At 35.6% G+C, this 14,133-nt stretch overlaps 1 protein-coding gene across 5 annotated transcripts in view; it reads right to left on the reverse strand.

Moving 5' to 3' along the window:
* The window catches only part of CDH12 (cadherin 12), a 1,145,481-nt gene that overhangs the window by 62,813 nt on the left and 1,068,535 nt on the right, over nt 1–14,133 (reverse strand). For all 5 annotated transcript variants that reach the window (XM_031666714.1, XM_031666715.1, XM_031666713.1 and 2 more), the window contains one exon: nt 2,183–2,436. In XM_031666714.1, coding sequence (XP_031522574.1) covers nt 2,183–2,436 — 254 coding nt within the window. The remainder of the gene's footprint in view (nt 1–2,182; nt 2,437–14,133) is intronic.

The following is a 14,133-nucleotide window of genomic DNA, read 5'->3' on the forward strand; positions in this document are numbered from 1 at the left end:
GTGAAGAATTGATCTAGAGAAAAATTATGTTTGACACTAAGGTTTGATGGAGTTTCCACTGTTAGGTTTTGGACTTACATTGGACGTCTCACCCCTCTCTTCTTTCCTCTTTCTCCCTCTTGGAATACGAATATCTTCACCATTGTATTTTGGAAACACGTAACTTATTTGGTTTCACAGATTCACAGCTGGAGAGGAATGTGGCCTCAGGATAAACTGTACCTTTTGTCTCACATTTGTTTGGTTTAGATAATATTTAGATGACACTTTGGATTTGAGTTAATACTGGAAGAAGTTGAGACTTTTGGGGCTCTTAGGATGGATGCACTTTGCATGTAAAAAAGGCATAAATTTGGGGTGGGCAGAATTGGAATCTTATGAGCTGATATGTATCCCCCCAAAATTCACATCTGGCAATCTTAAACCTCAATGTGATAGTATTAAAAGATGGGGCATTTGGGAGGTAATTAGTTCATCAGGATGGAGCCCTCATGAAGTTATTTTTACCATTACAAAAGGGACTATAGAGAGAGCTCTCTTTCTCTTTCTCCAGTGTCTGGAAACAAGGAGAAGATGACCACCTGCTGAAAAGGAAGCAGGTCCTCACCAGACGCCAGATCAGCTGGTCCCTTGATCTCGGACTGTCTAGCCTCCAGAACTGTGTTTGTAACTTAAGTCACTCAGCGATATGGTTTGGCTCTGTGTCCCCACCAAAATCTCAACTCGAATTATAATCCCTACGTGTTGAAGGAGGGTCCTAGTTAGTAGGAGGTGATTGACTCACGGAGGTGGTTCCCCCATGCTTTTCTCATGATAGTGAGTGCGCTCTCACAAGATCTGATTATTGTATAAGTGTTTGACGGTTCCTCCTTCACACGTTGTCTTTTGCCCGCCGCCATGTAAGATTCGCCGGCTTCCTTTTCCGCCATGATTGTAAGTTTCCCAAGGCCTCCCCAGCCATGTGGAACTGCGATTCAATTAAACCTCTTTACTTTTTAGATTACCCAGTCTCAGGGCAGTTCTTTATAGCAGTGTGAAAGCAGACTAATACATCCAGTATGCATTAATGGATTATAGCAGCTAGAGCTGACTGAGGTAGTATTCATGTAACTATAGGTGATGGATTCAGATAAATTCAAAGAGCAAGTTGCGTATGCTGTCAAGCCATTTCGTGAGATTTCACTATATGCAATTACTGTGTTAAGGATACCACTGAAAACTTGATCCATTGTTTTAATCTTTACTTACCACATGGTGTAAAATCTTACAAAATATTTGTCTGTTGTATGTCAATAGAAGAGAGTGTTTTGCTTTAAAAACCTACTTAATGTTTTCTTATTTTGGTTCTTGCATACCAAGCTTCAATCATTTAGGGACAGAAGATTCAGAAACAAATCTCATACTTGTCTTTTAATCCGTTTCCCAACAGCTGTAGGCATGCAGCAGAAAATTCAAGCATACAATAGAATGAATGGGGAAAAAAAAGTCTCAAAACATACTGCTGGGTCAATGTATAAGTGAGGAAAAGGGAAATTGCATTGTCTTGATAGTACTAGTGGAATTTATGTGTTGAGAGAGTGGGAGAGAGATGAGCAGGAAGCAGTTCCTTGCAAAGTGTGTGCTTTGAGCAATTTCATAAATTCATTTTACTCTAGGACTGACTCTAACTGTGCCTCTACTCATTTCACCTCAAACCCAGCAGACATGTTTTACACACTGGAAAAATGACATGCAAATTGCAATAACTTTTTCAAACACTAACTTTGGGTAAGGGGTCAGAAAGTTTAGACTATTTATAAAATGTATTAATGTCTATTATACTCTAGGCACTTGCAAAGTATCTTAATATCACTAATTATGAGAATCATTCTCTAAAAGGTTATATTATTAAATTCCATTTCTACATGAAGAGTTGAGATTTGTTACCTTGAGTGACAGGGGAATCAGACCTCTAGTGGTTGTAACGCCACTAGTAAACATTGTTGCAATAGTTGATAAGGTATTTACCCCCAAAATCCTATAGCACTTCCTCTATTCTTATGTAAAGTTTTATGTTTTCAAGCATCATATTCTATAATTAAATCATCATGCAGTTTTGGACAGAGAATTGGTTTTCTTGTTTTTGTTCTTGTTTTGTTTTGTTTTCCTGAGACGTAGAAAAGAAAATGTTTCCTTTTCTCACCTAACAGCACTGCTGCCTACATCCAGGTCTTGAGCAGTGACAGCGCCAATGATCGTCCCGACCGGAGTGTCTTCGTAAACCTCCATGGTGTAGAGCGGCTTGCTGAAAACCGGCGGCTCATCTACGTCCAGCACGCTGATCTTCACCGTCGCTGTGTCTTTAAACGGGCCCGCCGAGTGAAACCGGTGGTCAAGGTGAAGGTTGGAAGCCTCAACTTTGAAAGTGTATGCCTTCTTTGTTTCAAAATCTAAAGGCTGTAGCGAGGACAAATTAAGAATAAGGAGTACATTTATGTAGAATGTGACAGAAAGGGTCAACATTACTTCAGAGCAATTTGCAAGTTATTACCAATTGTATTGGTTTAAAATTTTCATTTTTCTTCATAATTAGTGGGTAAGGGTAGTACAAGGAATTTTTATTTTTTTAGTTTTTTGAAAGCCTCTTCCTCTCGCCCAGGCTGGAGCTCAGTGGCGCGATCTCGGCTCACTGCAACTTCCGCCTCCTCCGGGGTTCAAGCGATTCTCCTGCCTCAGCCTCCTGAGTAGCTGGGATTACAGGCGCGCGCCACCATGCCCGGCTGATTTTTGTGTTTTTAGTAGAGACAGGGCTTCAACATGTTGGCCAGGCTGGTCTCGAATTCCTGACCTCAGGTGATCCACCCACCTCCGCCTCCCAAAGTGCTGGGATTACAGGCGCAAGGTAAACATTTTAAGAAAAGAATCACCTCCATGTACAAGTTTCTGGGTAATTTGTAAAGATCATCAGTTGCAAATGTTTTTTGTTTTTTTTTCTTAAAAATCACATCATTTACATGCAGACATACATGCTAGGTAGGGCTTAATCATTTTATATGAGCAAAGTTAAAACAGCAAGAGAACAGATGTTCAGGGAAGCATTTCTCTGCTCTTATCCAATACTGACATCTAGTGGAATAAAGCAATGATTAAAAAAAAAAACTGAATAAAAATGAAATAGGATCATTGAAGATATTCCAGATTCTAGCTGCAAATTTGGTATTGGAAAAGTGGTCCCATGAAAACTCCATATTTTGTTGTCTTATTTTATGGCATCTTATATTAAACACTTTTGGATGTCTACGTCTTTTTTTTTTTTTTTTTTTTTACTAGTAAATGTCTGTATCAGTATTTAAAAGCATACATACTGCTAATTTAAAAATAGTTTTGCTTTTTGTGTGTTCTCAGAACCGTATATATAAATTATGGGCACTGTAACACGTCATCAATACACATTACCAAGAATTGGGGCTTTCAGTATCAATATATATGACCAAATTAGAAAAGGCTGTGAAACATAATATAATATAGGAAGTCATTTTCTATGGAGTCACGGATGCTCAATTTTAGCTTATCACTGCTTACTTGCACCCTCACTGTAAACATTAATTTTATGTCTGCAATAACTGAAAATATACTATTCCTGAAATACGGTGCTGCTGTGGTGCTTTGTTTAAGTGATAATTTTAAGGTCAATGGCACTGGCCTCTCATCATCTAAGAAAATCTGAGACAGCACGAATTTAACATTAACATAGTGATTTTCTAGGACCTTTAAAAATTTCTGTTTTCTAAAGGAATTCCCTCAAGTCTGACTCCAATGAGTTGCTAATTGCAGTGTCAGTACCTGTTCCTTTACTGTAGTAAACCTGGGCAAAATAAAGGAAGGATATTTTTCTCCTTCTAAGATATGATTGTTTTATGCGTTTCCTCTGAGGAACAAAAACAAAAAAAAATCAGTTTTAAATCTTCAAAAACTCTCACAATTTCATGGAATTTATTATAACAAAACAGCAATTTCACTTGAACATGACATCATTCTCTTTCACCGTACTTTTTTATGCAGCAGGAACTATATTTATTAATTCCCTATAGGTATTCCTTTTATTTATCATATTTTTATTCATGTGTTTACCTGCTTTGTAATCAATGCTTTCTTTTTACCTTTCTATATTTTAATTTGCTCACCTCATACCTGTTAACTTATAATATTGATCTCCTTTCATTTTCATGTTTCCCCTGTTAGAAATTTTGATTTCTCTTAATACCTATATAAGCAAAGAATAGTACGCATAAGATGCGATGGTTGATCATATGGCCTTTGATTACTATATACTTTAACTTTGAACCAAAGATGATGATAGTCCCTCCCTATAACTGATGCCCTCCTTGTTCCTGGGCCAAAACCACGTCTGTAAAACTAAAGAAAGGCCACAAGATTAGGATTATGACAGTGGCCTGAATTCTGCTAAAACACAGGTAGTTTCTATAATCTCTTACTGCTCAAGAATCATGTGATTAGAGGTCACAAGATTTGTAACTTCCCTAATTGCCCCTACAGATTACATCACGAATGCAGAATGTAAGATTGGTCTTTTGACATGTTTTTCACTCTAACCCCACCCAGATTTGTGGCATATGACTCAAAGAGTCCTATGGTTCCCTGCCCAGAGATGGACTCAGCATGGGGGGACTATATTTTACACCCTTACGATGTCATCCCCAACCAATCAGCAGCACCCATTTGCTAGTCCCTTGCCCATCAAACTATCCTTGAAAAACCTTAACCTCTGGGCCTTCAGGGAGACTGATCTGAGTAACAACTCTATCTTCTGCATGGCTAGCCTAGTGTCAGGTAAGCTCTTTACTGCAGTCCCGTGGTCTCAGTGAATTGGTTTTGTCTGTGCAATGGGCAGGAAGAGCCCATTGGGCTATTACAGCACCACTTTCTCTGTTCTTACTTTGTTGAAGCCCAGGTCACAAAAAACTAAATGAAATATTAAGTACCAAAGGATTTTCTCATTTCAAAGGGAAATAAGCAATTTTTGGCATAAATTATAAGAGAATAGCTGCCTGGGCTCCTCCAGGGCTCCTCACGCTTCCAGGTAATGTTGAGTGGAAACGGATAGCTATGGTTATAGATATTTTGAGGAATTTGAAAAAATGATAGTTGCAGCAGGCAGAATTCTAAGATGCTCCCAATATTCCTGCCCCCAATGACCTATACTCTATGTGCAATGACTCTGCCATTGATTGTGTGAGAGGCCTGTAAATTAAATGATATCTCACTCACATAAACTTATTAAGTTTTATGGCAACATAAGTTGTGCAGATATAATTAGGGTCCCTAATCACTTGACATTGAGTTAATTAAGAGACATTTTACTTGAGAGGTGTGACCCCTGAAAAGAAACGGGGATGCAGATGTCTAGAAATGTTATATGTGAAAAAAAGAGAGAGGATCGCCCAATGATGCTCCTTTGATCAGCCTAAAGCTTGAATACTGTGTTTTGTTAAAGAAATCAGACTCAAGAAAAGATAACTTGTTGCAAGACTAGAATGATAAAATATTACCAAAGTCAAAATTAAGAAACCACTACAATTACTGAGTGTGTTTAGATGGAATGAAGAAGATCAAGGCAAGGAAAGACACACATTTTCAAATACTTGAAGGGCCATTATGTTGATATTACTTAGGATTATTCTTTATGCCTCTGAGTGGTGAATTAATAGTAATTTGAGTTATTAAGAAGAGTAACTTTAGGTTAAAAAAAGGAGAAATCCTCTAATAAATAAAATCATTCTATAGTGAATTTAAACACACACACACACACACACACACACACACACGTAGATGTTTTACAAGGTGGCAAGGCTTGAGATGCATACTGTAAGGATGGGAAAATGAAAACATAAATAAGACTTGTCTTTCAATTCATTCAAAAAATTAAGGAATATTGCCATGTTGCTTAATGAATGAGTCTGAAGAAGTACCAAGTTCTCTATAACTACATGTGTTTAAGAGAAATTGAATATGTTAGAAGCTGTCAGAGAGAGAATGACGTATAAGATAGAAGCGTGCACTAGCTAATTCAAATTAAGGAACGTATAAAAATATATTTTCTGTTTTTCCAAACTCTAAATAAGTGTTAAACAACGTAAGTTGTCTATGATAGATATCCTTAACTTATAGTATAAGAATACTTTGATTTTTATCACCTTAGGGTTCCTTTTGCCTAGAAAGCAAATTGAGCTGATCTGGCTCATACTAACTCCCTTTTTTTAGGCAAAAATTAACTTCTATCTTAGAATGTAAACGTTACTACCAATCATTCCCCATTTCCCTCTCAATTTTCTCACATGTCGAAATACTTCCGATTATCTATATGATTTGGCAAATTCTTTCTAGATAAGATCTTAATTTTTTTTCCCTACTTGATTACACACTACTGTTAGCTGGATAATCTTGACTCTCTACTGGTAACTCCTTTTCAAGCCAGACACAAAAGGAGAATTTTGAAACCTTTAAAAAAGATGAGATGTATTCCATGCCTTTTAAGAACCTCTGACCTATCACAGCAGGCAGATATCTGGTTGTCAGGGAGATAGAGTGAGACAAAAGAATCCTTCTGTACATACAGATTTTTGCAACTGAAAACTTATAGCCTGTAGTGATCAAAGAACTAAAGAAAATTGTAAGAGAAATGCCACCATAGTCTCCTAGGTGGACTTAGTTCTTCGTGACCCTGACCTTTAGGCAATCCCACTTTACAAAATGGTATATAGCTCAGAAAGGGCAAAGAGAATCAGCAGTGATCCCTCTCTAATTGACTTCACCTACCCATCTGACTGACTACCTTCCATTTTTGTGGGGAATGAACTTTAGTTTCACAATCAATAAAAATCCCAGCATTTGAAATAAATATAGAATAAATAGGATTCCTTTCAGTGCTAGAAAATGAATCATATTCTACCATAGACATACATTATTGTGAAACTGAACTAATTTATCTCTTGCACAATAAACAGAAAACGTTGTGGCACTGCTTGGAGCCATTTAATGGTTATGAATCTTTCCAAGGGGCAGAAATGATTGACTAAAGAGAATGTAGTTGAGCAGCTTCTTTCTCTTTAGGTTGTTTCTATAAGGGAAGATTAGTGGCACCAGAATGTTCAGGAAACAATTCATCTTATCGAATTGTGCAGTAAGAACCACAACTATAGAGAAATAAAGTATGATATACTCAGTTGCTCTCCAGAGATTCAACGGAGGAATTGGGGAAGGGGGGAGTTTTGCTTCTTTGTTTTTTGCCACTGAAGGAAATAAAAAAATATTTTACCCCCAAATGTATTTCTCTGATGGATTTTGAAATGTCTGCCACAGGGCCAGAAAATATAAGTGGCCTTGCAAAGCTGTCTTTTGTGGAAGAAAAATTGCATCTGTAAAGAATTCCCATTAATGTAGGCAGGTCTTTTCTATGCCTTTCCCAGACCTAGGAGCCAATGAGAGCCTGACAGTTTTAAAAGTCTGAAAATAAATAAGTATCACCGATTTTCTCTGAGCAAGGTTTCATTTACATAACAAGTGGCTTTGCTAACCAAGCCACTTCCTTTCTCCCTCTCATAACCTTTCTTGCCACTAAACCTGATTTACCAAGACAACCTGATTTTGTCCATGCTTTGGGCCACCATTCTTTCTGTAACCTTGAGATGGTAATTAGATTCTGTAACTTATTGGAAAATTGGGTCTTCATTCTGAAGGCGCCTGTGTATACATGTTAAATAATTTGTTTGCCTTTTATTATTAATCAATCTGCCTCATGTCAGTAATTTTTCAGCAAACCTTTTGTGGCCCAAGAGCCTATGCCTCCCACACGGAAAACACCTTTGCAAAGATTACGACAGTGAGGGAAGTCTAGCATGGCAGACGCCATCTTGCTTTGAGCCTCACAGGCTTAAAATCTTTGCTCATTCCTTGGCATAGCCCAAGCTAACCATGGAATTTAGTTTATACTTTAACTTTGAACCAAGGATGATAATAGTCCCTCCCTATAACTGATCCCCTCCTTGTTCCTGGGCCAAAACCACGTTTACAAAACTAAAGAAAGGCCACAAGATTAGGATTATGACAGTGACCTTAATTCTGCTAAAACATAGGTAGTTTCTATAATCTCTTACTGCTCAGGAATCATGTGATCAGAGGTCACGAGATTTGTAACTTCCCTAATTGCCCCTACAGATAACATCACGATTACAGAATCTAAGATTGGTCTTTTGACATGTTTTTCACTCTAACCCCACCCAAATTTGTGGCATACGACTCAACTAGTCCTATGGCTCCCTGCCCAGAGATGGACTCAGCACGGGAGGACTATATTTTACACCCTTAACGATGTCATCCCCAACCAATCAGCAGCACCCATTTGCTAGTCCCTTACCTATCAAACTATCCTTGAAAAACTTTAACCTCTGGACCTTCAGGGAGACTGATCTGAGTAACAACTCTGTCTTCCACATGGCTAGCCTAGTGTCAGGTAAGCTATTCACTGCAGTCCCGTGGTCTCAGTGAATTGGTTTTGTCTGTGCAATGGGCAGGAAGAGCCCATTGGGCTATTACAGCACCACTTTCTCTGTTCTTACTTTGTTGAAGCCCAGGTCACAAAAAAACTAAATGAAATGTTAAGTGCCAAAGGATTTTCTCATTTCAAAGGGAAATAAGCAATTTTTGGCATAAATTATAAGAGAATAGCTGCCTGGGCTCCTCCAGGGCTCCTCACGCTTCCAGATAATGTTGAGTGGAAACGGATAGCTATGGCTATAGATATTTTGAGGAATTTGAAGAAATGATAGTTGCAGCAGGCAGAATTCTAAGATGCTCCCAATATTCCTGCCCCCAATGACCTATACTCTGTGTGCAATGACTCTGCCATTGATTGTGTGAGAGGCCTGTAAATTAAATGATATCTCACTCACATAAACTTATTAAGTTTTATGGCAACATAAGTTGTGCAGATATAATTAGGGTCCCTAATCACTTGACATTGAGCTAATTAAGAGAGATTTTACTTGAAAGGTGTAACCTAACCAGGAGACCCCTTAAAAGAAAGGGGTGATGCAGATGCTTTTTGTCCTGCCTTATAAGATGTAAATTTGTCATTATAGGAGATTATATGGAAAGTGCTCAAGGGGTGCCTGTGAGAACTGAAACCTGATATTTGGCAAGAGCTAACAAAATTGTCATAAGAGCCACAAGGAAGTAGTAATTACCACAAAAACAAAACAAAACAAAACACACACACACAATGACAATACAAAACAAACAGCCACGAGGACCTGGCTCCGCTAGGAACCAGTAAGGTTATAAAAGACTCCAAGACTCAGATTGGATCTTAGCCCCAGTCACGCCTTGATGTCTGCCCAAAAGACCCGAGCAAAGGAAGCAGTTATACCATATTATGACTCACTGTAGCTGTGGTTTTGTCCCTCTTTACTTTTTAGTCTTCTGTATTACTTCAATTTTTATAGTAAGCCTATATTATTTTTACCAACACAGGAAAGCCATCACTTTTAGGAAAATATATCCTTGAGTGATAAGGCTCTACACACTCAATTATCTAGTAGGTCTTAATAGGCAATGGGAAGGAATACTGTCAATGAATGCAAATGATTTGAGGATGTAGGCTTATCAGAAACAGACTAGATTCTTTCTAAGACAAGCAGTTAGAAAACAGATTTATACTGGGCTGAACCAGGCTGCACAGACACTAGGAGCAAGCTCTTATGAATAGGTTTTTTACACCAGGCTGAACAATAAAGATAAGATGTTCAGAAGAGGCATCATTTTAATGAAAAAGCAGGCTTGCTAAAACTTAGTTTTATGATCAATATAGTAGTCAATTCTTGTCTGGGAAGAGATGTGGAAGAGTTTATGCATATCTCATCATCATTGACAAAAGGTTGCAACTCAATATTTTATATAAAAAAGCTTGTACTTGATGAACAAAAGTTGCCACTATATCAGGTAAGAATGTCTCTATAACAAAGGGAAAACAATGAAATGCGGTAAGTTTTAAAACATAGATTTTAGTTTGGACAAAATTTCAACACCATTTGTTAGAAAATTAAAAATATATAAGCTTATAAGAAAGGTAGAATTACTAGGCAAAAAGTGTTTGTAAACAAAAATATTTAAATGAAGAAACATCCATTTTATATAACTAATCTTTAAAAATATTTGTAACAAAACTATTTATTAGAAATGCACTTAATTTTTCTGTGGACAAGTTATTACTATACTTTAGTGTTTTGCAACACTGCAAAATTTTCATAGTTTTAATAAATTATCTTAAGAATCTTAGTCATTACAGTAATACCTGTATTTTAGTGTTAATTTTTGGAATAAATTTAGTAACCAAGATAAACAAAAAACAAACAAAACAAAACAAAAAAGAATTGCAAGAAACTCTCGTGCTTCTAGACATAGGTTTTTAGTGATATTTTCCCTCAAAAATTACAGAGGGTTTCATCATATATTATAAATGCTAAAATAAAATATATGTGTCATATACTCACACAGCATAAATCATGAATATCAGGGGAGGCCTGCTACCTTTTCTAACATGTATTGTTGTACACAATAATTGGAAGTATGCTCTTTTTAAACATATACTATGACTTACAGCAAGCTGTGTGACTTTGAAAAATTATCTTCCTTCTTTGAGCTTCAGATTTCCTATTAGTAGAATCAGTAAAACATATTTTTCTAAATACTTTGCAAAACATTCCAAACTTTACATACTATGTGAATAAAAAGAAAAATAATGTATCAGAAATGAAAACAGTAAAGCAACAGAGGATATTTGTTCTTTTAGTTGACAACAATTTTAAACATCTTGTATATTTCAGACATTTCTTTACTGATGGGAAAATAAACACAGATATGGAAAAGTGCCTCCAGGGGCTTAAAATAGAGTAGGAGGAATCAGTTGTATTTTAAATATGAGAGCCATGTAAGTATCATAGATGCTTTGACAGAAATGTTGATATTTGGGGACAGAATTAAGGAGTGATCAACTTTGCCTGAGGGACTGTAGGAAGCCTTTGTTGAGAGGTAAGGAAAAAAAATGTTAAAGAATGTATAAGAATTCATGAAGATACTGATATAGGACAGGGAGTTCTATGCAGAAGGAGGAGAACCACAATACCACTGGTAGACATTGCAATGAATTTGGTGTACTTGGAATGTAGCTTGTGCATGTGAGCATGCATGTATATGTGTGTGTATGCAGAAGATAGTAATAGAAAATGCACTCTTTGATTTTTATCTTTCTATCAATGGGACCAGAAAAGGATTTAAGTAAGATGAAGAGGTTTCTATCTAAACATCTAAATAGGTTTCTTTCATTCCCCATTGAATAACAAGATTTGTTGGAGGAAAATAATGTGTGAGGCTGGGAGAAAAGCCATTGCAGTGCCAAAAAGGAGTCAAGAAGAGGGTTGTATGGCAAATTCATAGATGGAGAAAGGAAAATTTTAACCTGAGTTCTGGAAAAATCAACAACCAGCATTTGTGCCCTATTTGGCAAGGGGACATCAATAGGAATGGAAATGGCATTAGAAAAATCATAGATTTTTGCTTTAAGAAACTGGAAAGGAGAAAACATGAGTAGGCAGACTTTTGTTGGGAGCAAAGAAAGAACTCAGCTTTAGGCAGTGAGTTTGAAAAGTCTATGGCATGTGCAGTTAGAACTGCCTACAAGACTACAGAAAAATCTGCACTGGTTATGTTGATTTGGGGCTAAGTTACAGTCGATGAGACTGTTTAGGGAAACTAGGCAAGGTATTACAAAAGAAGGTGAAGACAAATATTTAGAAAAGTAGAGACATAACACTTATAGAAACAATGGTATTTATGTGTTTTTTCTTTAATTGGGTACATTAGTGTGGCTAAAAATAGCAGTATTTTAAACTTAAACCGAAGCATATATATTTGGCTATCTAAAATATTCCAAATTTTATTAGCATTTTGTTCTTAAGAGTTATTCAGAAATTAACCACATGATGGTGCTATGCTACCAAATCATATGACATGAACTGAGTCATTTGTTAAGAGCGAAAAAAGAAAAAGAGTTATATTGATTATCGGGTAAATATAAAGTATACATGCCCAGTGGGACCAATGGGTACCTTAGCCTATTTGTTAAAAGGCTCCTTGTGAAGAGCAATATCATTTATCTCATATGTTTTTAGGGAAAAAGAAAAATTCTGCCTTCGATTTAATGTGATCACACAGTTATGTTAATTTGAAATAAACTAATATTGCCAAGTAACATCAACATGGTAAACACTGTTTTCAATTCCAAAAAAGCTTTACTTTTTAAAAAATAAATAGGAAATCACTTCACCACTCTTCATTTTAAACAGTTTCCAAGAGAAACTTTTGTAGAAATGATAGAGAGCTGTTTGAAAAATTATACAGGATATTAAATTATTATTTTGGATAGCTTAAGTATCCACTTAATTATTTTAATTATTTAAATTTTGCAATCACTTTGAAGAAAATTCAAGTGCTTCTATAACTATATTTAGATTTTGAGTCATTGAAAACTTTAAATTCATGTAACCTATTATTCTTATTTATGTATAAGAAGTATATATTTTGTTCCCATTTATTTAGTAGCAAAAAAACACAAGTGACTAAACACAAATTTCATTTAGGTTTTCACTAAGAATGAAGCCGTTGAATTTAGAAACTCTTATTCTGTCATGGTAAATGTAGCTCACCTCTTAATTTCGAGACAATTTGAATTTTTTAAAAACTTTATTCTGATTTTATTAGTGTTTTATTGCTATAATACTTAACACTATATAGGACAATTTTTTTTTTTTTTTTTTTTGTAGATTTCTCAGAGTAGTAGGATGTGAGGGTGGAATAAAGGCAGTTTTTATTTTGTTTTGTTTTGTTTTGTTTTACCAATATCTTATGCCTTGGAGCAATTTATAAAACTTCATAATGTTCCTGTGAATTCAAAGTGTCGCAGTGAAATGGCATTCTGTCACAGTGCTCATAAAGTGAATCAAAGTTAAGGTTAATAAAACAAATAAAAATGCCTTTCTTCAGTCTTTTCAGTTCATGTAAACCTGATCATCATTTTTGTTTCCTCAAGCCCTCCCTCTATACAGGAAATAGGCAGAGGAGAAAATAGTGAGAGAGAAGCAAATAAAAGATTTTGAAGATAAAACAATAACAATATGTACTTCAGATCGTTAGCATTTTAATGTATTCTTAAGTGCATTAAAAAGAGAAAAACTCTGAAAACAAAGCATATCGTGCCTCATTCCTCTATTGCAGCTCAAAATCTGTTAGCTAAAAAATTAAAATAACTGGTGTTTAAAAAAGGACTACATATTCAAATGTAGAATATATATTTGGGACTTTCTAAATGCATTTAGTATACTTAAAATGTAATTTCTGTGTGAATCTGATTTTATGTCAGAATTCTTGTATTGCAATATTGAAAGGAAAATCATAACAAATAATTTAAGATCATTCTGGATCTGCAACACTACTGTTGATGTTTACATTCACAATTATTGAGATAAACCTAATTCTTTAAGGATTACTAATGATAGTTGCCAATATAAAGTTTTCTGAGAACTTATTGCATATATGCTTGAGTATAGTACTATTTTACAGTCTTTACCCAAAACATTCTGTATTTTAAAAATTGTAGTTGTTTCAATTGATTTTGAATTTTTATGGACTTTATTCAATGAGATATTTTCTCATATTTTTGTGAAGTCATACTGTCATGTTTAATTGAGTGACATATCTATGTGCATGTGTGTGTACAAACACAATACACAATACAATATATACAATAGATAGGTGGATAGTTTTTAAGTTTCATTACAAAAATGTCCTCCTGAATTATTTTTTAAAGACTCAATAGATGTAGGGTACAGGTTACAATTTTCTTTCTAATAGAACAGTAAGTTAGTGTAGGGGATTGCCTCTAGTGGATCCATATTTAGAGATGAAAGCAAATTACACACTGAAAGAAAATCCATGTGTTTTATTAGGCTCTGAAGTCCTCAAATGCTTGGTGTAATTTATGATACTATTTATACAAATATGTTTTGGCTGTTCCTTTAAAAT

This window comes from Papio anubis, chromosome 5, assembly GCF_008728515.1.
Source record: "Papio anubis isolate 15944 chromosome 5, Panubis1.0, whole genome shotgun sequence".
Classification (NCBI taxonomy): domain Eukaryota; kingdom Metazoa; phylum Chordata; class Mammalia; order Primates; family Cercopithecidae; genus Papio; species Papio anubis.